The sequence below is a fragment of the Zingiber officinale genome, unplaced genomic scaffold, assembly GCF_018446385.1.
Source record: "Zingiber officinale cultivar Zhangliang unplaced genomic scaffold, Zo_v1.1 ctg128, whole genome shotgun sequence".
NCBI classification, from domain to species: Eukaryota; Viridiplantae; Streptophyta; class Magnoliopsida; order Zingiberales; family Zingiberaceae; genus Zingiber; species Zingiber officinale.
In genome coordinates, this window is record NW_024589824.1 from 100,549 (window position 1) to 126,389 (window position 25,841).

General features: G+C 37.4%; 1 protein-coding gene across 2 annotated transcripts; it reads right to left on the reverse strand.

The window, feature by feature from the left end:
- Nucleotides 1-18,861: 18,861 nt before the first annotated feature.
- On the reverse strand, nt 18,862-22,561 carry LOC122035988 (U-box domain-containing protein 34-like). Of its 2 annotated transcripts, XM_042595155.1 has the most exons (10): nt 22,239-22,560; nt 22,025-22,146; nt 21,831-21,943; nt 21,616-21,737; nt 21,472-21,528; nt 21,182-21,378; nt 20,956-21,057; nt 20,118-20,546; nt 19,293-20,039; nt 18,862-19,210 (listed from the first exon to the last, which is right to left on the reverse strand). In XM_042595155.1, the coding sequence occupies exons 1-10, from the start codon at nt 22,423-22,425 to the stop codon at nt 19,007-19,009; spliced, it is 2,280 nt and encodes a 759-aa protein (XP_042451089.1). In that variant the 5' UTR covers nt 22,426-22,560; the 3' UTR covers nt 18,862-19,006. The 2 variants fall into 2 exon arrangements, with proteins under 2 accessions (XP_042451089.1, XP_042451088.1); XM_042595154.1 differs by having other exon boundaries at nt 19,293-20,546; nt 22,239-22,561.
- Nucleotides 22,562-25,841: the final 3,280 nt, after the last annotated feature.

Sequence of the window (25,841 nt, forward strand, 5' to 3'; positions counted from 1 at the left end):
TAGTCCAATGAATATCCCTCTTTAGATTTGTCTTGACTTGGCAAAGTGGAAGGGTCTTCATGGTGCTTAGTCAATTTGCTCCTTGGCATCTTGAAATTCTTTAATTTTGCACAATGTAGTGCTTGGAAATAAATTAACCAATACTTTAGTTACCTTGTCATTTGCCTCGCACCTCTTGACTTGCTCCTCAGTCTATTTCTTCTTCTTCAGGAGCTTTTTGTTTCCATCAATTGGAGTTTAAAATCCCTTTATTAGAGCAAGTCATTGTTCTATGTCCATCATAAAGAAATTTTTGACCCTTGATTTTGAAAGATCAAAGTTTCCAATTCCAAATGAAATTAGGGCTCAGATATCATATCTGAATCTATCTTGGAACTCAATTTTTGAACTTGAGCTCATTGAATAATAATTTCTTAACATATTGAAATTAGGGCTTTAATCTTTAATTTCTTCTTCTTCCTCTAGCTCGTTGCTCTTTAGACGATTAGTTCAAGAAAAGTGGCCTTGCCCTGATACCACTTGTTAAGATACTTTGGGAGCTAGAGGGGGGTGATTAGCCCCAATCGCTTCGTTGATGATTTGTTGTAGTGAAAAACTCGAAGCAATCACTAACACTAGAATTTATTTGGTATCAATCTCTTTGAGATGACTAATCCAAGGATCCATAAATTGCACACACTCCACTATGAAAACACTTTTTGAAAATAATCCGGAGGTGGAGAAACCTCGTACAAGCTTAAATACAAAAAATACAAACAAGAACCGCAACCTAGGTTACAAAGAAATAGAAAATTATTTACAACATAAACATTTGCTTAGCTTACTTTCTTCTTGCTTGGAATAGTCTTTTGGTGGTGGAAAATATAGCAACACTAGTTTTCCCAAACACCCAAGAACTGGCGATGAATAATGGAGAAGAAGAAGATCATTTAAATCCTTATGAATGCCTTTATATCCGCGGATTAGCACTCCTAATCAATTGGCCTTACCCTAATGATTGCCACGTCAGATTCAAGCAAATCCAACGTCCAAACATTACAATAACTCTTTTCTGCTTCCCCTAATCGATTACAAAGCTTCAATCGATCACTTGGTCGATTCATAAACACACTATTTGCTCGTGAACTTCTCTTAATTGATCAGCCAATTGATTCACTGTTTGTTACAAACTTCTTCTCCTAATCGATTACCTAATCGATTGAGTGACTTTAATCGATAACCTAATCAATTTAGAAGCCACTGTTTGTCATGAGAAATCTCCCAAACGATTAATCAATCGATTGGATTGACCTTAATTGATTATCTAATTGATTAACCCACCTTCTTTACTGTGCTTCATGAAACAATCGATTACCTAATCAATTGGTAAGTAGTAAAAAGTGTAGAGCTCTAAATGAGATTTGTTTCGCATCTAAGATCACCTCATTCCGATATTCGAGTCAAAAGTTATAGTCTTCGAAAGTTTGTTATGTCAAAACTTCCTGATTTCATGTCAACTCCTTTTTGGACTTCCAATCATCAAGTGAGGTCCTCTTTGATCCATTTAAATTTTCTTCTTGCCTAACCATAGTTAGGGCTTTCCATTTGCCAATGTGCGATCTCTTTGATCCATTTAGACTTTCCTTTGCCTAACGACAGTTAGAACTTTCTTTTGTCTAATTGTAATTAGGATTTTTCCCTTGTCTAACCCTCGAGTTAGAACTTTACCTTGTCTAACCTCTAATTGAACTTTACCCTTGTCTAACATTCGGTTAGAATTTTCCCAATCAAGTATCTAGTCCTCTATGATCTATTTGACTTCTTTCTTACATATTGTCAAGTATCTGGTCAACCTTAACCTACTTGACCTCTTCTCACATATTGTCCAAATATCGAAACTAAAACATGAATCCACTCGATTTTAGTCAACTTAGTCAACCTTGACCCAAGAACGATTGCGCCAATAATTTCCTAACAACTAGATCTTCCTACTCCTCGATCCACCCTGTAAGTACCCCATGTTAGTTTTGATGTGATCAACTGTGTTAGGTTATGCTTTGTGTATTTGATATCTTGTTTCCGAGTGTGCAGGGACTTAGGAACACAAGAAGTCAAGCGAAAACATACAGCGAGCGAGAAAAATGACATGGGAAGGGAGTCGACGGATTCAGTGTATCCAAAGGATGAGAAGCTATGGATGAGTACACCAGTGGAGTGAGAAGGATGCGCATGGCGCATCCAAGAGACGAGAAGCAGGGAGGAAGCCTGCTCGAGGAGAAGGTCGGTATTGGATTCGGGTGAGCTCAACTTCAAATGACTAGAGATTAACCAAGCAAGCAGGACTTGAAAATGGTCAACTTGGGTATTGACCATTGATCCTGTCTGAGAAGCTGACCGTGAAGGAGATCCCGCAGAAGGAAACCCACCGTACTGATGAAGAATAATGCCGGTAGAACCTCGACCCGAGAAACCCAAAGCGGATCGGAAGAAAACCAGAGTCACCGAAGGAAATCTAATAAGTAGGAAGAAATCCCCGTCCAGATAGGAGAAAGTCGAACTCCCAAGCTCCCGAGGCTCCCTGTGCACAAGAGACCAACCAACGCTATCGTCAGTGACCTAAGACCGGGGTGGGAATCCCTGGCTAGGCCCTCCGATCTCAAGTTAGGGATCTCTCTTGATGTCAAGGAAGGAAGAAGAAAGAAGATGAACAGTAGCAAAAAAATTAGGGTTGTGAAAGTACACAATGATGTGAACTTACCTAGCCAACGGAGAGGATTCCCCCTTTTATACCACTTCATGTAACCTCCGTAGCCATGAAGTGGACCCCGGTTTGTTAGAGTTCGTTATGAGATGACGTCAGCTGCGCACTTGCGGAAGATAATTTTTAAGGAATCTTTTTTGTACCCCAGATGTACCTTCTTTGTCGTTTAGCGCCTGCAAGACAAGCTGAAAGCATATTTCCCGCCAAAATATATATTCTTTATCATGAATTATTCGATATATTCATGTATGATTCTTCCTCATGTGACTTCTATTTGTATCTTTGTTGTGTCAAAATAAATAAATAAATAATATTTTATTCAACATGTTTCTAAGGTATTCATTGAAGGAACTGTGTGGGTTCTTTGCTCGAAAGAACCCTCTTGACCGATATTGGTCTATCTTTGTTCTGGAGTATATCTCGGTTGTTATTGGCTTACTTTCATACGGCAGACATGTATCGACCGATATTGGCCTACCTTCGTTCGGCAGACATGTATCGACCGATATTGGTCTATCTTTGTTCTGGAGTATGTATCGGTCGTTAGTGGCTTACCTTCATACAGCAGGCATGTATCGACCGATATTGGCCTACCTTCGCTCGGCAGGCATGTATCGACCGATATTGGCCTACCTTTGTTCCGAAAGTATGTCTTGGCCGTTATTGGCCTACCTTCATACGGCAGGCATGTATCGACCGATATTGGCCTACCTTCGCTCGGCAGGCATGTATCGGCCGATATTGGCCTACCTTCGTTCGACAGGCATGTATCGACCGATATTGGTCTATCTTAGCTCTAGAGGTATGTCCCGACCAATATTGGCTTACCTCCTTTGACTCTTTCTTCCTTTTCTTTCCTCATCTGAAGACCCTTAAAACCTAACCCATATCAACCATGAAGACTCGAGGCACCTCAATTTGCTTGAGGTGCTTCAGATGCCCCCAACAAAGTAGCTACCACGAAAGTGACATAAGGTACCTCAGTTGATTGGAGGCGCCTTGGATGAACATTAGCCGAGGCACTTCAAATCAACTGGAGGCGCCTCCGATGCTCAGAATCATTGCGATGCGTATAAGAGCGAGAAACCACGTTAGCAACAATCGAGGTGCCTCTGGTGAATCGAGGCACCTCTGATGCTGAGGCGGCCCGAACTGCCACGTCAGCAAAATGATCACATTGAATGTTGAGCTATAAATAGAGTATTGAAGCCAGTTGTAAAAGACACACCTATACTATAACTTCTGTATTTCGTTCTGAGAGTTCAACTGATATAAGAGGCTCTCTGCCTTCGACCTATGTTGAAAGAGTTTTCTTTGTGCTTTTATTACCTTGGATTAGCAACCTCCCCAGTTGTAAATCAAGTAAATTCTTTGAGTCTCTTATTTATTTTTTTATGTTATTTATTTTTAAATTAATTGTGTACCCTTGCTAAGTTAGAAAGCAAGAAAAATTGCATTTTGATTTGCAGGTCGTCTATTCACCTCCCTCTAGTCGGTCCACCCAATTCAACATGCATGACCTACTAGGACTTTCTTGTCCCTCAATCCAACTAACTTACTAGGTTTTCCTTACCTAACCGCAACTAGGGCTTCTCTGCCTGCTTATCCACCAGGACTTCCTACCTAATGTCCGGTTCTCTTGATTCGGACATGAGTGCCTCCACACCTTTGTTCGAGGTGAATATTCTACTCACATGGTTCAATTAAAACATACCTCTTATGCACAATCGGCGGTTAGACCTTCTACAGTCTGAGCTCTGATACCAATTGTCAGGACCGAAGTAATTTAAATATCTCTACAATGGTATGATATTGTCCAGTTTGGATCTGAGCTCTCATAGTTTTATTTTTGAGTTTGACCTAAAAGGCCTAATACCAATGGAGATATATTTTCCTTATAACTATATGATTTTTCACATATGTTTTTAATATGAGACTTTGTTTGCAACCTTACAACTCTAACATTTTCTTGCTTTGGATTGCCTTTTGGCAGATGGAAATGCAATAACACTTTGTTCCAAAACTCTCCAGAATTGGCATCACAAAATGTCCATGAGAACCCTTTTTCTAGGGTTCCTTTAGGGCCGAAAAATATCTCTCAATCGATTGACCTTATGCTAATTGATTGTCATGTCAGATTGACCATTCAAAACTTGCAGAACGACTATTTTTTGTTAGACCAATCGATTGGTGAATCATACTAATTGATTGGAGGCTTTTAATTGATTGATCCAATCGATTCTGAAGTCTTCTGTGCTTTCAAAAAAATATAGCCAATCGATTGACTTATGCTAAATCTATTCAGTACCCTTTTGTTCCCTCATGAACTTAGGTCAATCGATTGCCTTAGGATTCAAATAATTCCTGAATTGATTCCAAGGTCTACTGTGCTCTCGTAAAAAAACTCCTAATTGATTGGTGATCCACACCAATTGATTGACATTGCTCCATAGATTATGCCAATCGATTCGAGCAGCAAACCCGAGAGTTCGGGTTTAAGGTTTGCTAATCGATCGAAAAAGCCCACTAATCGAATACTAACCTTAATTTCAGCTTTTCCAAGATTGAAATCACATCTTACCTGGTATACGATTGACCTTGACCTACCAGGGCTTCTATTGCCCAACATCTAGTTGTCTATAACCTGTTGGGACTTTCTATTGCCTAGCATTTGGTCAATCTTTACCTACCAGGGTTTTTTTACCAAGTGTCCAGTCCTCCTTGACCCACTTAGATTTTCCTCACCAAGTGTACGATCCTCCTTGACTCATTTGGATTTTTTCCTTATTTAGCCTCGTTATGACTTCCATTGTCTAGTTCCCAACTAGATTTTCCACTGTCTAGCCCTATTAGGACTTCTATTGTCTAGTTTCCAACTAGGTCTTCCACTGCTTAACCTTGCTAGGACTTCCTGTTGCCTTATCTAATCTCCAGTTATGATTTTCCCGGTCAAATATTTGGTTCTCCTTTGATCTAATTGACTTTTTTTTTATATATTATCAAATATCGAAATTCAAGTTCAGACTAATTAAAACTTAGTCAAATTAGTTAACTTTAATCCGAAGATGATTACACAATAAATCTAGCATGACTCCTATGTGATAATGATAATATTAATGATCTAAATAGGCGCATCTCCTCTCCACTTAATTCTCTTCTCTTTTTTGTGATTTTTTTCTTCTTTATTACCGACAAATAAAATTAAACGATGAATAATAGTAATAGTACTGCGAATAATGTACATAGATAGTTTGGACAAATACAGTTTAAAAATGATGATACAAGTACATAATTAGTATTAATTGTCTATGGGGTAGCGACCAATCGTTTGTTTCCGGAAAAAAAAATAAATTATTATATAGTTCAAAATACAATTTAGATAATATTTAGGAGCGACATTGAATGTTTTTACATGCGCTTGGAGAAGTAAAAGTAATCGATTATATACGTAGTTGAATCGAGAGCTAGAGAGAGGTAGCTAGTGCATAGAGTAGTTTTTTTGTTAAAAAAAAAATTAGCAGCTTTTGAATTAATCAATATTCAGATAAAGTCCAACCAATTATGATGACTGGGTACAACATTTGCAGAATGGTGTTGTCATGACGTGTAAGAAAATCAAATCATGAATCAAGTGTTGGACCATTTTTAGGCAGGCTCCCCGACCCTAGTAGGCGTAGTGTCCATTAGTACGTACATAAAAATGGACGACTCAGTGTGTTAGGTTCTTAAGTATCAAGTCTCCAACCTTCCTTATTAAACCACACCACCACCCGATGGATTTGTTCGCGATTCGATTCATAATAGTTGGTCCATCCCAATGTCCTTTGAGATCTCATCTTGTGGTGGCTGGAGGAGGAGCTAGCTGAGTGGTCCGACCCACCAACACACGTCTGACAACACGTTTTGGCCGAGGAAAGGACCCCCTTGAGTTCTCGCTAGATGTTGGAACATGGATGGATGGATATTGGACGATCAAGCTAGCTAGCCCTCGCTCGCTGCTGTGTCCTACCCGCCATCTTAATTTTGCAGCCTCTGTTCTGATTTGGTCTGGTCTGTGTTAGATTAACTCGAAGACTATCAGTCAAATCAGCCTGATAGAAACGGAATCTGATTCAATCAGATCAGCGGAGAGAGATGGGATTGTGAAAAGTATTGAAATAGTTTCTATATTCAAGAATAATGATATTTATATACGTTATAAAAGATAAAGATAAAGAGAAACCTATATAAAAAATTTATGTATCATATATTCTAAGATATCCTAATATATCTCCTCAAGATGATGGATTTATAGAGACACTATACTAATCTTGGAATAGAAAAGGCGAAGTCGAGCATTAGGAAGTGATTTTGTCAAAATATCAGCTAATTAGTCAGACGATGAGACATGAGAGTCACAAGCTTTACTATTCTGAATCAGGTCGTGAACAAAATGATAATCCAAAGCAATGTACTTCATGCGTGAGTAAAATAAAGGATTTGCGCAGAAATAAATAGCTCTAGTGTTATCGCAATTGATAAAGGCAGTAGAGGCCTCAGTATCCACACTCAATTCTGTTGGGGTTGCAAGGTTGCAAACATAGTCCCATATTGGAAACACATGGGAAAGATCATGAGTTTATAAGAGAAAAAATATCTCCATTGGCATGAGGCCTTTTGGGGAGAGCCCAAGAGCAAAACCATGAGGGCTTAGGCTCAAAGTGGACAATATCATGTCATTGTGGAGATATCTAAATTATTTTCGATCCAACAAATTCATCAAGAATAGATTGAACTCATTGTAGTTCCGCAACAATAGAGGTAATGTCACGATATTTAGCTTTAGTAGATGAGCGAGCAATAGAACCCTGCTTTTTGGAGCTCCAGAAAATTGGGTTGGAATCCAGGAACATAATATAAGCACCGTGGATGTGCGATCATCAATATCACTAGCCCAATCTGTATCACAGTAAGCATGCAAAGAGGGAGAGGAGTGTTATCGGAGAATCAAACTATAAGAGCGTGTACCATTAAGATAGCACAGCAGACGCTTAATAGCCCCTAATGGAAAAATGAGAGAGCATACATAAACTGAGACAGTTTGTTAACAACAAAGACAATATCCAATTGAGTAAAAGAGAAATATTACAGACTACCAACTATTTAGCGATACAAAGTAGCATCTGTGGGAGGGGTGCCATCAGAGAGGTGTAGAGATGCGGACGTGACAAAGGAAACAACTCCGACACTTAGAAAATAAGATAAGGCTTCCAGATTTTAATAGAGAACCGAACACCCAACTGATTGATGAATCCTTAAAGGGTACCAGCATTATTCCCTATGAGAATTATATCATCGACATAGACAAGTAGATACATAATGATATCTCTAAAACAGGAAATAAATAACCATGTATCAGCAAGAGAGATCGTAAAGCCAAGACTGATTAAAAAATGATGAAGCGCAGTGTATCAGGCGCATGGTGTTTGCTTAAGACCATAAATTGTTTTGTTCAACTTGTAGACATAAGATGGAAAATCAGAGTCAACAAACCCTAGCAATTAAGCCATATAAACACAGTCATCCAACTAACCCTGAAGAAATGCATTATTTACATTCATCTGACGAAGAGGGTGATGTCATAGAGTAGGCAGTAGCTGACGAAGCAGGGGGTCCATAGACAGCATGAGACAAGCTAGTGGGAGGCATAGGAGTAGGAGCGAGTTGATATGAAAAAACAGGACAGTGCTGAGCAGAATGACCTTGACGACTGCACAACTTACAACATCCAATATATGGGCATGAGACATGCTAGCCCTCCGCTAGAAAGTGCGGTTGTTGCCGCGGTTGGGAGGACCAAGGACCAATGGGATGAGCACCGTTAAGTGGATGACCTATTGCAGGTGGATAAGGCAGTTGGCGTGAGGAGGCAGTAGATCGAAAAACAGGGTGGATAGTTGCCGAAAGAGTGATTTGTGTATCCTTAAGAGCGGCAAGATGAGCTTCATGATTGAGGAACTTCTCATGGAGGTCCTCAAACAAGATTGAGTGTCACGGGCTTGAATGACATTTGCGAGTTCCTTATAGTCATCATCAAGATCATGAAGAACTTTGATGGTGAGATCTTCAATGTCAAGAGGGTCAATTCATCATACTTGGATTTGATAAACTGCATAAATCCAGTGATAGATTGATAGTCTTTGACTTGATTGCGAAGTTGTGTAATGCAACCACGGGAGGACGTGTCATAAGTAAGAGCAAGAGTGTTTCATGTATCACGAGATGTGTGAGCAGCAACAATGAGTGGAATTAAGGATGCAGAATATTCAGTATGAGTTGATCTTGACGAACCTAGGCATGATATGCAATATTATGAGTCTGAGCACCGTCGACAATATGTAGTTTGTTCAGACAAGAGTGAGAACCATCAATAAAGTCAAGCAGATCATGACTAGTAAGGAGGATCGTAAACTGTAGATGCCATGAGAGATAGTTGGAAGAAGTCGGCGTATGAACAACTATTGAAGGAGATTAGGGCACTTACAAGTGCAACAATAGAAGCGACTGCTTGAGAGAGAGGATAGGCGACAACGACAGCTACGACAACTAGGCATGGCTAGGGTTAGGCTTGTGGCGTAGACATGAGGTTTTAATACCATGTAAAAGATATTAAAAAAATATATTTTCTATATTAAAAAATAATGATACAAACTATATTTATATAGCTATCAAGAGATAAAGATAAAAAAAAATGTAATAAAAAATTTATACACCTTATATTCTAAGGTATTCCACGGATGAAGAAGATTCATCTGTTGGTTGGATTTTTAAATATGGTTGCCAGGTGTGCTAGTTCACACACACACACAAATAAAGTGTACACTTACATGTATATATCACCACGGATCACTTGTATGTATTTTTCTGTTATTTCCCTTCACTGTCTGATCCATCCAAGTATTGACAACCTAAATTCATTAACACTAACAAAGTTGATCTAATCGATCGGCCCCACACTGGCCAATAATAGAGTAGACTGTAGAATAGATTCTCCTCCTGAGGCGCTAAAAAATTCGACCTGTCCGCAGTTAAAACTAGTGCAAAAAGGGAAGAATCATGTACATCACCTCACCTCACATATATCGGAGTTGAGAACTGGTCCAGGCCAGGACACCCCATGGCTCGCTAGTCAAAAAGGGTACTAGTCAGAGACGCAAAGTTTACCCACCCTACCCCTGGCCTTTCTCATTAATTATCCAACTATATATGTATGTCCGATTCCAGACGGACCTTCAAGAGCTAGCCTTGCTTTACCCTACCAAACAGATCGATCGAGCGATCGAGGCTGAAAACATTCATTCCCTAGCTCATGATACAATGCAGCTTTACCAGGATGGGTCATGTGTGAGAGAGGTATTCTATCACGTCAAGCCTCCACCAGACTGTGACATGCATGATGCGATTCGGAAACAATAATCATTGGGAGGTTGATTTCAAGGGCGGGCAGATCAGTTGATAGATAGCTTTATGTGCAGTAGCAGCTTAATTAGTGTGAAAAATGTAAGTTGGAATCGAGCATTGTGATAGATCTAGATTTCCAACGAAGGACAAAGGACATGATCCACTTATATTTCTTGGAACCTCTCTCTCATTTGCTGAGCATCAGTATCAAACCGACAACTTTTGTGTCTGAGGGGGGGAATTGATGTAACATAGATCCTTCAAGGATTTCACATCGATCGAGTGCATGCCTAGGCGCCTTTTTTTTTTTTTTAATCTTTTGATCCACAAGAATGACCAACCGACATGGCTATATATAAAGTTTAATGAGGCATCAAATTCATTAAGCCTTGCTCCTTAAAAGTTAAACTTCGCCAGAACAATGACGCACGCAATGTGGGGGAGGGGGATCTCTAGTCTAGGCACACACACATGTACAGTTCGATAGTTAAATTTTCTTTTTCTTTATACCTCACATAAATATGAGTATTATTTTATCATTTAAAATTGTAAACAAAGATAAATAAGATGGGTATACTAAACAGAGCAAGTGGCATAATGAGCCACGTCGTCGAACAAGTGAAGTGGACATAACAGGTGAACATGTCAGGAGGGTGATTCTCTAGTTTGATAAGGGGGAAGTGAAGGAAAAGTTACATTTAATTTGTTCCATAATTTCACTTGTATAATTGCATATTTGCATGCAAAAGTTGAGGGGTGACATAATCATGTCAAGGAATTACCCATTTTATTTAACTGATTCCATAGTTTAAGAGATGGAATACCTTATTCCACCACTACTAATTATATTATTATTACTTAAAAATTTTAAATTTCAAATAAGGTGGTCCTACAAAATGAATTTGACAGGTCAATATATCAACTAAAGAATCTAGAAGGTTGAGCAAATTAGTCAAGCCCAATTGTAGGCCTGCAAAGCTAGTCAAATTGGATTGGCTGAACATATTGAGCGAACTAAAAGGGCCTCGTGATTGGGGAGAGGAAAGGTACGAGAAATTGAGCTAGGAGGGCATAGAGGAATATAATTGATGATGAACTAGCTAATATCTAATTTGGGATGAACAAATTTTTAGTCGTTGCAGAGAAAAAATCATTACAAATGTGTTGTAGGATCGAACCATAAATATTTTAGATGATAATAGATGATTCCATTTATAGTTGTTTGATTCCATTTCATTTCATTCCCTCTCAACAAACATGCACTCATTTTATTATATGAAGTATCAAGATCTTATTACTCATGAAGCAAGGAAGCTCTTAACATAGCGCCCTAACTTCACCAATATTTCAATCTTCGTAAGTGCATCCTATGTAAAAATTAAACCCTAATTGCTTAGTAAATACGCCCTACCTTTTGCCATTAGGGATGGATCTGTTGGATCGATCGCATGTGAGAGAAAGAGTGAATTATGTAGTTTTCAAAAATTCGTCTTTTCATTTTTAAGATCAAAGTAAGAATGCAGTAGAAATTAAGAAAGCGAACATCAGAAGACACGATCAGTTTACTTGGTTCGAAGTCTTCAGCGACTCCTACTCCAAGACCCAGGTCCCGCAGACCTATCGATGGGTAAATCACTATAAACCTCTTCCGGTACCTCAGGAAGAGAGAATCGAGTACAGAAAAAGAAGGAACAAGTGCAACACCCTACACTTGTCCTATTGCAAATAATTAAAACTTAATTACAACTCGTTACCCAACACCTTCAAAGATTGTTAGTTTTGGCTCAGTATCGGTCAATTCCTCGGCAGTAGTCGGGCGCAACAGCATCGTAACAGGGTCACAGCAGGAGGCCGGAGTAGTCGGAACCTCAATCGGACATGTAGAAGCTTGTATTTCAATTGTTGTGCAATGCCTTCTCGAGATAGCCTTATAAAAGGCATGGAAGGCGCCTTCCATAGCCACGGAAGGCGCCTTCCATAGCCACGGAAGGCGCCTCCAATGAGGCAAAATCGATCCCGAACTGCCTGACACTTATCCGCAACTTCGACCAAAATTTATCCTGCGGAAGGCACCTTCCATAGCCATGGAAGGCGCCTTCTATGAACAGTACGAAGGCGCCTTCACTGCTTGAAGGCGCCTTCGGACACTGTTCATCCGAAGGCAACTTTCTCCTCCTTGCCCTGCAAAACAAGTATTAGGATAATTTAATAATAATAAATAGTAGTAATTAGTTCTTGTCCCCCAAGGATCAAGAACTAGTCAAGATTTCAGTTTAAGGATCCCAAATAGACCTAAATTGGACTGATGTCTACTGTCCCTTCAATCAGGACGCGCCCTCACTTGGTCACTGTCCTCCAGTGACTTACCTTAACTTACCATTTTGTCAGACATATGGTTAGTCCGTCGACCTATCTAGACTTCGTGTCAGCTATCCAGTCGACCCGTTAACCTAGCTAGTCTCCCTCAGACCTGTCAACTCCTGCACACTGGTTAGTACAATAGATAAAATAGTAAAGTAAAACAGTGTCAACATATTTCAAGATTCGCTGGCCCGGTCGACCACGCGTCGTCGACCGGAAACCAATCGATCACACATTACCTAGGGTTGCCTTCCTAGGGTTGTCTAGCTTCACTCACTAGGACTTCTATTGCCTGGCTTCATTTACCAGGACTTCCTCCACCAATCTTCACTCACTAGGGTCCGACTTCACTCAGCAGGACTTCCACCGTCTAGCTTCACTCACTAGGGTCCGACTTCATTCATCATGACTTCCACAACCAAGCTTCACTCACTAGGACTTCCACTATATAACTTTACTCACTAGGGCTTGGCTTCACTCACCAGGACTTCCACTTGCCTAACCTCTAGATAGGACTTCTCATTTGCTTATCCTTTGGTTAGGACTTACCCTTGCTAGTCATCTAGTCCTGACTAGATTACTCTCTTCCAAACATCAAGTCATGTTTAGATTAACTCTTGGTCAAATTGACCAGACTTAGATGCATTATCAAACATTGAAACCGTAAAGGTCAATTGCACCAATAGAATCCAGGAATGAGAGCTGGCCTAGACTATCTTGAGTTGGTCGAGCCCGCCAAGAGGTCCGAGTTCACTTCGTGTGAGCATGGTATCATCTCGTTTTCCCCCCTAGATTTTAGCGAATTTTAAAATTTTATTGAATGATTTTTTTCATTATTTACGAAATTATTAAATTAATTTATTGGTAATGATATCTAATTCGTAGATGCTAAAAATTTAGAGGTTGTGGCGGAAGGCCTGGCCGCTGACAAGGTGTTAGAGAGTGTCACTGACGGTGAGGTAGAGGTCGTAGATTCGCAAGTGCGGCACAAGATCATGCTCTAGCATCTCGCATAAGACTTCAATCCATAACTGTTTGCCTCCGGCAAAAATGTAACTCATAATAGTATGCAACGTGGAGGGCACGTCGATCTAGTCTTGGTACTCGTAGCTGAGGATGGCCATGTCGATGACTATGCCTCCGAGAGAGATGGCCCGGCCATGGAGGGGCCTTGAGAGGAGACTTGCATGTGACACGGTGGGAACGAGACTCCATATGTGGAAGAAAATACAAAAAAGGAGAGAATAAGTTTTCTTACAAATTCTCTAATTCATTTTAAATAAATTAAATCGATTTAACCCAATTAAATTTATTTTTGTCATAACTGGGCCAAATCAAGTCCAATTAATCCAGATTTAGACCAATTCTAAATCATAAACTAATAATCTAAGATTTAGTAGATGGAACATAGAAACTCTCATTAGTAAATCATTAGAGATAGTAGATGCGATGATTATGAAAAGAATTAATATTTTATGTGTATAAGAGAGCAAAATGAGTAGGCAAAAAGATAAGATGATAGAGAACTTAGGTTTTAAGTTACGATACACAGAAAAGAGTGAAACAATAAATGGAGTGAGTATTATTGTAGATAGTTCATTAAAAGATGAAGTTGTAAGAGTAGTTAGAAAATATGATAGAATTATAGTCCTTAAGATAATAATGACGAAAAAACTATGAACATAATTAGGATATATACCGTAAGTAGGATTAAATTAAACAATCAAATCAAGGATTTAAGACGACCTAAATAAAGTTTTATAAAATATTCCACCACATGAAATGATTTTAATATGAGATGATCTAAATAGACATGTCGGAGTGAAAAATGATGAATATGAAAGGGTACACGAGGGTTATAAGTTTAGAACTAGAAATGAAGAAGGGAAAATTATATTAGATTTTGTGATAGTATATGACCTTATATTAACTAATACGTATTTTAAGAAAGAGAAGAATACTTGGTCACGTTCAAAAGTAGGAATAATAAATCACTAATTGACTTTCTTTTAGTTGGGAAGAGAAATAGAAAGATTTGTAAATATTATAAGATTATCCCTTAAGAAAGATTAACTACCCAACATACATTAGTAGTCTTAGATATATGTCTTAAGCGTAGTATCAATTGAAAGAAAATATATATGACTGCTAGAACTAAATAGTAAAAGTTAAAGAATAGGAAGCAAAATATATATAAGGAGAAGATACAAATACAAGCATTAGGTGAAATATACAGTAACTCTAATACGACATGAGATAAGATGATGTCAAAGTTAAAAATAGTAGCTAAGAGTGTACTCAATGAGTCAAAAGGACATGCACCACTATGTAAGGAATCTTGGTAGTAGAATGAGAAAGTACAAGAGAAAGTGAAAGACAAACGGACAACTTATAAGGAATTATATATTTGTAAGAATGAGAAAAACTTTAAATATATATATATAATAGCCAAGACAATCTAAGAAAATAGTGAATAAAGTAAAAAATAAAACTTTTAAATAATTATATCAAAAATTGAATACAAAGGAAGAGAAAAGAGACATTTATAGAATAACTAAATTGAGAGAAAGTATAGATGATAATATAGTATGGGGTAGAGTCCAATGACATAAAATGATCTATATAATCAACTCCACCTAGTAGATCAAGACTTAGTTGTTATTGTTATACGATATTTGATTAATAGTTAAGAATAAAATAATTATAAAAAATAAAAAATTAATTTTAATGAATGTTATAATATTAGAATTCAACATCTATTATTTAGTTATTATTTACTAATTTAAATTCCTAACTCCTCCAGCTTTCACATGTAGATGAAGCCATGTAAGGGTGGGCTATAACCCAAGACAGACCTTACATGGCACCGTCTTTGCTTATCACTACACCCAGCCTTGGGAGTAGTCTTCAAACATACACTCATGTGGCAAAAGATGACCCTCCCCCCTTCTCCTCTCAATGCTACTCACTGTTGGCCTCACAACGAGATGAATAGAGTAAATTATGATAACTGAATACCTCTTTTGGTAAAAAGGATTTTATTCCTCTAGGGATTGATACAATTTAAAGATTTGATTCCTATTCTCATGTGACAATATACTCTACCACTCAAGTACAACTTGATTATGCTCGTGGGAACATCAAACATACCTTTTTTTTTTGGTAATACAGGTATCAACTCTTTGAACCGACTAATCCTGAAGGTGACTAACTCAACCCACAGAAGTTTCCCACTAGCCACAAGGATAAATCGAGAAGCACTTATGGAAGTCCATCCAAATTGTCAGTATTCTTAGACCCACTTCTCACTAGAAGAAAATGTAGGATCGATGCACGTGAGAGGAGGAGGTGAATCAGGTGATTCTAAAAATCATTCTTTTTCGACTTTTTAAACTGTGTACGAGTGGAATAAATCTAAGTATAAAAGTGAAAAATAGAGCATGATCCATTTTTACTTGGTTTGGAGCTTTCAGTGCCTCCTACTCTACCCTATCGACAGGTAAACCACTATCAGGTCGTAAATTCAGATACAAAGTACAAGGAAAATGTAACACCTAACACTTTCTTTTTGCAAGTATGTAAAGTAAACACAATAAAAAGTAGTTACCAACATAAAGATGTCAAAATAGATGTGCTCGTGTGTTGGTGTTGATTTGTCGGCAGCGGGCGGATGTAGTCGAGTGGTAGCACAGCAGTAACGCGAAGATGGAGCAGTCAGACAGTCAAGAATGAGCGTAAAAAAAATCATACTTTGAAGGCTGGACGAATGCTCCTTTTATAGGCATTTTTGGGCACCTGGACTACCCCTGAGCGCCTGGACTAAGGCCTATATGATCCTACTTCATTACTGGATCATCCACCTCTGAGCGCATGAACCACCCCCAGTGCCTGGATCATCAACGTGACTGCACCTCGATGAAGCTCAATCCAGTAGTCTCTATCCACTCTCGAGCACCTAAACTAGCCCCAGGCGTCTGGTGCTCCAGGTGTCTGGACGCTGATGTGTGCTGGCCAGTCAGAGTACTCCAACTCATCTACATGGGTGGCTGGGTTTCGGCAATCCATGCACCTGGATTGGCTCAGGGCGCCTGGACCCTCTCCGGGCACATGGAAACCCTTTCTTTAGCTTTCACTTTCCTACACTATAGAGTTAGATCAATAAGTATAATATGAAAAATAGATATTTTGACAGTCTCGAGATTGTTCGGTCCTCCAGTTGCTTACCTCACTTACCCTTTACAGACTTAACTCTTGACCCACCAAATCTTCCTGTCCAATGTTCCATTTGGATTTCAGCTAATTATCAAGTCCTACAAACTCAATTGAACTTTCTGTCAAATATCAACATATATGATCTTCTATGCCAGTTATCAACCTAACTAGACTTCAGCCGTAGTTGAGACTCAAACCCTACATCGCTTGATTTTCTATTGGATGACTTAACCATTTCACCATTGTCCTGGATGCATCAAACATACACTCATTATTGCAAAAGATAATTACACTTACCTCTCTCACAGTCCATTTCTATGTTATATAAAAAAAAATAAATTATGAGATCAACTTATAATCAATCATCAAATTTAATATTTGGCTAGAGAATAAGAGTTTTTTTTCTAAAAACATGCGCTCATTAATTTCTTACCTTATTATAGTATATCTGTCACCAACTAGCACTCGCGAGGACATTACACATATACACTCATGGCCTTATGGTGAGAGTAAAGGTACCGAGAAATGCAACCATCATTGTGGGTTCGATTCCATTTGACATTACGATTGACCAATTTGAATCAAGTGTTCATCCTGATGGAAAGTTGCATTCCCTTCGTTCCACGGTCGTGCATATGGAATGAATGCCGCACCTTTAACACACTCACATAGAAAGAATAATCATTTTACTCCTAAGAGGGGGCGTACAATCAAATTAACAATTACACAATTACTGTATGAGAATTGACACTATAATACTTCATACGTGAAAATTATTCCTGTTTACTCATCAAATATAAAAAAAAATGGAAACAATTATATCAGTTGTGGCTCCATTGCATTTCATCATTAATTCAATTCCATCCTGTTTCTAGTTCATTTCACCTTAGGAAAAGCAACACTGTAATAAGAATATAATTAAGAACACGTTCTAATTCCCTGAAAACGTAAAGTAACAGATGAAAGGAGTCGACAATCTCGTGATCAGATGTTGGTTGGTACCTACATCAAATTAAACTATCAAAGGCTCATTATTATCATTAATAACTTTGCACGTATGGCAAACAGCGATTTTAGAACCTCCAGCTGTCCTAATTTTACACATTTATCTTGCATGATGAATATGAAAGCGGTTTGTAGACAACTACAAGTTATATATATAAAGAAATTAATCAGGCTAACTAAATTTCGGATATTTATTTCTGTTTCTAATCCTAACCAGTGTTGGACATTGGGAAACAAATCATCTCTAACATATATAGATGCTAGATATGCAATTGCCTTACGGAGAGCTATTGAATTTACAAGGCACATCACGAGAGAGAGAGAGAAAAAAAAAAACAGGTTCCACTTATGCTTGATATTTAAATTTGCCATATACAAATTGAATAATTTCACGACTTGATAAAGTGGCTTCATTGATCACCACCATGCATGTTTTGTCAGAAGTTTGAGCGATCACACGATCAATCATAGGTCAAACTCCTGGGAAAGCCTCTCCCAGCATTGAAAGAAAGAGCCCAATGAACTGTTCCGAACTCAACATATCAAATGGTTATCAAAGAATGGATTAACCTTCGTCGTCAAAGCATATTCCCTTTTCTAAATTTAACTAAAATATAATGCTTGTTTCACAAAATTTCAGAAATTATGTTATATAATTTCCTCCTATTATTATTATTATTATTATTATTATTATTATTATTATTATTGTCAACGAGGGATATAAAACTGGAGGAGGTTAGTTTCATGGTAGTTACCCACTGTGTTCTTAGAAAATTAGGTTGTTCACGTTGCTTGCCGACATGCAATCGGACTTTGAATTCTTTAACTGAATAAATAAATAAAAATTTTATTAATACAAAGACCAAGAAGTTTGAAATTTTGAATACCTACTTCCTCCTCATTAGTCATAAGATTGACTTGAGAGAATATCCATTGAATTTGTTTCTTCAACTTTATTTGTTTAATATGATCACTACGCTACGCCTGAACAGATTTCAATTTTTTCCTTCCTCAACGGTCCTTTTAAAATTGCAGAATGAACTACTCGACCATTTAATTAGTTTTATATTTGACATATAAACTGTTAGATTCAGTCAAACAACTGCAAAACAATACATATATTATTGTGAAGAACCATTTGTACACTTTTATTTTTATTCCATTATTTACACAACCAAAATAAAATTAATTAAAAGATGAACACATTTCTAAAAAAGGCAAAATTTGAATAGAAAGGTAGGCCACCATTTAGTTGATTCCAAGAGGCGACAATGATGCTCGCAACTTCAATTCTTGTATGGCTGAATGCACTGAGACATTACGAATTATGTATTTATGAGAAAGCCTTTGTTTGGTCACAGGAGATGTATCATATCGCTCAAGCCATGCTTTAATGGCTCTGTACTCGTATGTGTAACCATCAGCAGCAACATAGGGATCATCCATCACTTCCTGCATTCAGATATCGATTTTTTTTCAGCAAATTATTGGCCAGCAAATAAAAAAAAAAAAGGCAAGAAGATTTTAGTTTTACCTGTAGTATGGGACAGAGACAATGCTTTGGCAAAACGATCTTGTCTTGTCTACTTTTGAAGTATCCATTTCCCTCGTTCACTATATTCTGAAGCTCCGGTAAAATTTCCAAATTGAGATCAGGTCGATCCCTGCATTTCAATTGTGTACACCGCAGAGCGAGTTTAGCTAAACTCTCAGCCTCAGCAAGAGGCCAATCAGTGATTGATTTGTCGAGCACACGAGTGAAGTTTCCTTCTTTGATTGCTTCCTCCATGCTCATTATCAATCCTTTTGGATGCTTCCCTGTCAGCAGTTGTAGCGCAACCATGCCCCAGGCATAGAGATCCGACTTGGGGCGGATTGTACCTGTCCTTTGGTATTCTGGATCCATGTAAAAGAATGTACCAGCAAGAACAGTTTCTTTGTATTCTGTAAGACCATCGGGCACCACTTCCGAGAGGAGTTTAGCTAGTCCGACATCTCCAATCTTGCTCACGTAGTTGCTATCCAACAAGATGTTCCCTGGCTTAAGATCACGGTGAACTATAGGCTCAGGCTTGTTGCCGTGAAGAAAAGAGAGTCCTAGAGCTACTTCATAAAGAATACGGAACCGGATAGTCCAAGGAAGCGGCTTCTTGCCATCGCCAAATAGTACATCTTCTAAGCTTCCATTTTCCATGTATTCATACACAAGACAACCATTCTCAGGGCAGACTCCAAGGAGTGAAACCATGTGAGTATGATGAAGTCGGCTAAGAATTTCTATCTGCACAAGTTTGAAATTACTAGTTACATCTATTCCCTCTGTCAAATGGGCCAATAGTGTTTTATGATTTACATTTACCTCTCTAAGAAATTGCTCTCTCTTGTCTCGTTTATCATGAAGGAGAACCTTGACGGCTACAGTGGTTTCATCAAGAGTGCACTTGTAGACACTGCCACAACTTCCCTCTCCTATTTTCTTGTCTTCAGAAAAGTTATCAGTAGCCACTTCTATTTCATCCTTGGAATATTTTTGGCACCATTTGCTATTTGAGAAATCTATTATTTCTGATTTCTGAAAAGACACCTTGGCAGTTGCAGGTTCTGCATTCTGTCTTTGTAGGGTCTCTTGCACAAGTGAAGCTAATTGCTTAGCTTCCTCAACTTCTTTCACAGCTTTCAAATGTTTTGCTCTTTCTTCTGCAGCAATTTTTTTCAATATTTTCTCCCTCTCTAACGCATCCTTCACTTTCCTTTCAGCTAAAGAGCATTCAGTGGAAAGTAATTGAACCTGCACAAAATAAAGTAGTAGATTTTTTAGGAAACAAAAGTCAGGTGATAAAAGAAGTGATGAAACAACAAGAGAATCTGTGTGGAGTGGTTTCGAGAGGAAAAGAAAACACCATGATAATGGAGGAGCAAAAGTTTCATCCAGAAACAAGCCAAAACTTCCCCCAAAAAATTGACAAAATAAGAAGGTACTACGATATATACAATAAAAATCCCAGCCTTGCCAGGGGACTTGACATCTTGATCAGATAAATAAACATCAAAACTAATACGCATTGCCACAAGCACAAATTAATTAAGGCAACATGTGCTTCATATGCATCATTAGTTCCTCGTAAGGAAAATAATCTAATATGAAGCACCTAAGACAGATCCAGCTTTAGTCAAAATAGCAAGAAACTTGGTAAAACCTTTGTCTTTGCATGAAACAAGTCGTCACAAATTTGATGATACTTGGCAAGAGTGCTTTGTAACTCCTTCCTTAACTTTGATACTTCAGCTGAAGATTCACCCTGGAGATTGTTTTAGACAAGTATCACTAATTCAGCACGTAGCACCATCGTTTACTACGAGCTCAAATTCAAATAAGCCCGAATAACATAATTATATACTGTGTCAAAGAGAGAGAGAGAGAACCTTTTTAGCTGAGTGGAAGACCATAAAAGACATGTCTTTAATATAGTCCAGAAAACCAAATTTCTTGTGTGTAGGAACTTTTACTATTTCATTACTTAATTCTCCTTCATCGTGTACTTCACTAAATTGCGAAGTTTCAGAATATGTACTGATGAATGACTTCTGGTCGCTGGTGGGATAAGCATGCAAGCCAACACCTGTCAACAGTGATTTTTAAGGCTTTATGTTCATCTTCGGCTCAATAAATGCAAACAATGCTCTTCATCAAGGCAAGAAGTCCTATTTCCTACCTCTCCGACCAAGTAACTTGTGGCTGATGGCTTCTACATGGGTGCTACAGTTAGCATCTGCAATAACAAAAGTCATGTGTGCTTGTAGGTAAGCAAGAATATGTCAAAATATCATTTATTCAGTAGGCTTAATTTTATGTATACCATCTGCCGGAAGTTGGTTAGCAAATTTCATCACGAGCTTGTATCGTGACACAACGAAAAGGTTGCAAGAATTGGATGAGTGTTTTAGGATTGTCGTTGGCACATCCGAGCCCTTCAGTATCCTATGAAGTTGGAAGCAGTAAGAATTGTTCAGTGAAGCCCTAGAACTGATGAAGAATTGTATGAGGTGTACGTCTGATGAGAAAGATCAAGACCTTCTCAAAAAATTTGATGAAGATCCCAATACCAAGTTCTTAGTTCCCGAGTCCGAAGCATATTTCAGTAGAGCGGAAGCAGGGTCTCCTCCTTCCAGAACAACAGTGTCAATCTGTCAAAAAAGTTGCCATTTTTAAACCAATGGAGAAGGATGTTCAAAGGAAAGACAAGGAGCTAGCGGCACAGATCTCACATTATTGGTACCGCAAAGCTGTCTGAACTCGAGGAACACGCGCTGGGCGATCGATTTCTGATCCCGCACGTACATTTCCACAACGTCTTTCCCCACGCAGTCCACAGGAACCAGTTCTCCCGCTGCAAAAAGGGAAAAATAAAAAAATAAAAATCCCACCTTTAATTTGTTCTAGAGTTTGAAGGGATGAAGAGAGGAGGATAAGGGGGCTTACACGGAGACGGAATGGAAGCGATGGCGGGGATGACATGGACAAGGACGACGCGGTGGGCATGGGGAACGAGGTACTTGGCGGCCCAACGGACCGCGCGTCGGCTACGACGGCCACCGCCGAGTCCGCCGCAAACAGCCACCGCCACCGCCGCCTCTGAGGCTCCCTCGCCAGTGTAGGGCATCATCATCACAGCGATGCTCGGAAGAGGGGCGTGGAACTAAGAATTTAGAAGAGGGAGGAGTCACGAGAAGCAATTTGCAATTTGACTTGGAAATGTGCATACCCGAGTCAACGTCTCGAGTGTAGAGGAAACTTCGCTTGGATGCTTGGAAGATGAGAAGGGACGTGGCTTTATTTTATTATATGCAAACTATTTATATAATTATTAGTACGATTGGAAGAATTTGGGTGGGCTAAATTGAGTAAAAAACTTAATTAAGGAGTCACAAATCAAATTAATCCATTAATGCAAATCTTTCAATGGAAATATATAGTTCTGATAAATACATAGATAGATTGCTTTAAGTAACATTGAAACATTCAACCAGACAAGGATACAACTAACGTAACCGAACGAATAAATACTTTTCGGCTGTCTTAAAATACAATGAAAGCTTTAATTAATTAGATGTGACTGTGATTGTGGGCGTCCTTTTAAAATATAAATTTGGATAATAAATAAGATAAAAATTATATTACATAAACAAACTCAATTGTAAAGAAATACATATGCTCCATTTTATTATAAAATTTATTAATATATATTTAAATACGGATAGCTATAAATAAAAAATATATATTAATATAAAATTAAATAAATTTAAAAATTTTAGAATGTTTTTATTAGTAGATACTATGAGAAAAAATTATATATGTTATTATCTCAAAACTATAAGAGGATTTTTTTTTTTTTACTTGTAATATTCAATTCTGATTTTTTTTCCAATTTTTTTTACAACTATGATTAAAATTAAACACCAACAGATCAAATATTTAATATTCAATCAGTAAGGCTCTATTTATTTTTTTTTTCCTAGGAAGCAATTTAATTGAAAAATATTTTTTGTTGGATGAATGTGATAAAAAAATATTTAAAGTATTTTTTTTTAGTGTTTAGGGTATAGAGTTTTTTTATCTTTTTCAAATAGATGCATGCAATTAGATGAACCATTTCATTGGGCTAATGAGGTAAATGAGTTGAAGAGACGGGGTGTTTAGTTGATAGTAAAAGATAATATTTGGATTATAAGTTTGCGAATAACGATTTAAGAATTATCTCTAAATTTATGAGAATTAATTAAATTCATATAACTAGGTGAGTTTCATTTTCATTCTTATTTCTATTCTACCTTACTATCAAACTCATACTTATAATTATTCCCATCATTTAATCAAACGTCACCTAAGTCCCTTGTTATGTTTCCTCGATTACTTGGACAAGGCATGACCGATTAAATGGACCCACTTAGCATGATACAACCATTTAGATTAATTGTCTTAAAATCGATTGATTATATTTATTTGATTCATTCAACCTATTTGATCATCCATTTTTATCAACATCTTCGAGCCACTTGCCTTTATTATATTCATGTTTTGATTTGTTTCTTGATTATATATGGTTACCGCTATTACTCTTCTATGTAATTGTGATAGAATTATTCAGCTGGGAGAAATCACAAGCGGACCAACCGTCTCAACTCTTTCAGACGCCTCCTAGGCAATTTCTATGTAATTGTGATGAAATATATGTTTTTTTTTAATTTTTTGAAAAGTGTCATAGTAGACTACTTCCTTAAACACCATGCTATAGCTCCACTTCTGAGATCAAAAACGTAACATGCTTTTATTATCATCGATACTAAGTCACTATCAATATAATCAATAAGATTAACTGGTACACTTGCTTAATGGAAGATAGCATAATCAAGAGTTCCTTTCACATATCTAAGGATTGTTTTTACCATCTCCCAGTGATTAGAGAATAGTTTCTCCTTAAACTTGCTCATCAAATTTACAACATATATAATATCTGGCCTTATGGCAATCAAATACACTAAATTTTCAACCAAACTTTGAAACATAGTTGAATTAACTAATTTCCCTTCATCATACTTGCTCAACTTTAATTCTACAATATAAGGAGTTGAAATAGGATTTGCATTTTTCCATTCTAATTTTTTTTCAAAAAAAAATTGCTTAACTCTCTTGAGTGATGAAAATTTCATACTTGGATCTTAAAATTTCAATTCCAAGAAAATGGTATAACTCTTCTAAACCAGTCATCTCAAATTTATTCTTCATTGAGAATTTAAAATTATCGAGAATCTTCAAATCATTACCAGTAAAAATAAGATCATCAACATAAAAACTTACAAATATAAAGCCTCCAAATCAATTGGATTTGGTGTAGAGAGTATGTTATAATGGGCATTTTAGAAAATCATTCTTCTCAAAGTAATAATTGATGCAACTATACCAAGCCCTCGGAGACTGCATTAGCCTATACAAAGTTTGTTTTCAACTTGTAGACTTTATATTCTTCACCCTTTTTAATAAAACTAGGAGATTATTTAAGATGGGCTTCTTCTTGAAGAACACCATTTAGGAATGCTGACTTGACATCCATTTGAAAAAAAATTTCAATTGTTTTTAGCTACAAGAGAGATCATTAATCGAACAGTATTAAATCTTGACACACGAGCAAATACCTTTATAAAATTTTCTCCTTTTTGTTTGTATCTTTTTGCTACAAGCCTTTATACTTGTTGATGGAGCAATATGCATTTATTATACCCATTTAACATCAATAGATTTTTTATGTCGAGGAAGAGTAGTAAGCGCTTAAGTTCCATTTTTTTTCAATGGCAGTCATTTCCTCTTTCATGGTTTTTTTCCATACTTCTTTATTTGCATCATCAAAGGAATTGGTTCTTCACCTACAAAGCATCATCAAAGGAAATTGGTTATTCACCTACAAAGAAAGAAAGGGTACATAATCATCATATTCAATAGGCTCGGTTGAATCTAGGATTTTATGCACACTTCGCATTTTCCTTAGAGGAGGACTTGGTGAATGAGAATAATTGTCTTCTTCTGATTCTTATTCATTAAATAAAGGAATGTGGATCTCATTTTCTTTACCTTTTAGATCATCAAAATTTGCATCTTCGTCAAAAAGAACATCACGGCGTATCACAATCTTTTTGGTCTTTGAATTATACAGCTTATAGGATTTGCTTCTTTCACTGTATCCAATAAAGATGCACTTTTTAAATTTGTCATCAAACTTATTTTAGTTTGCTTGTGGAATGAGTGAATAAGCTATTGGAGTGTATACTGAAAGCCTAAGCTTTTGTAAACATTTGTTTTGAATAAAGAATCACATTTGGTCAAATTATCTACATTTGTTTGTAGTTGTTCAATTAATTTATATTGAAGATAACATAGCATGTGGTGACAAATGCAGAAGATAATGTTATCAGTACCTTATAAATTATAAACAGTAGCTCACGACCAAAATGGAAAGGAACAAATCATTAGAAGGTCGTAGTGTAATTAGGTATCAGTTTATCTTGACTGTATAATTACACTAGTACACTT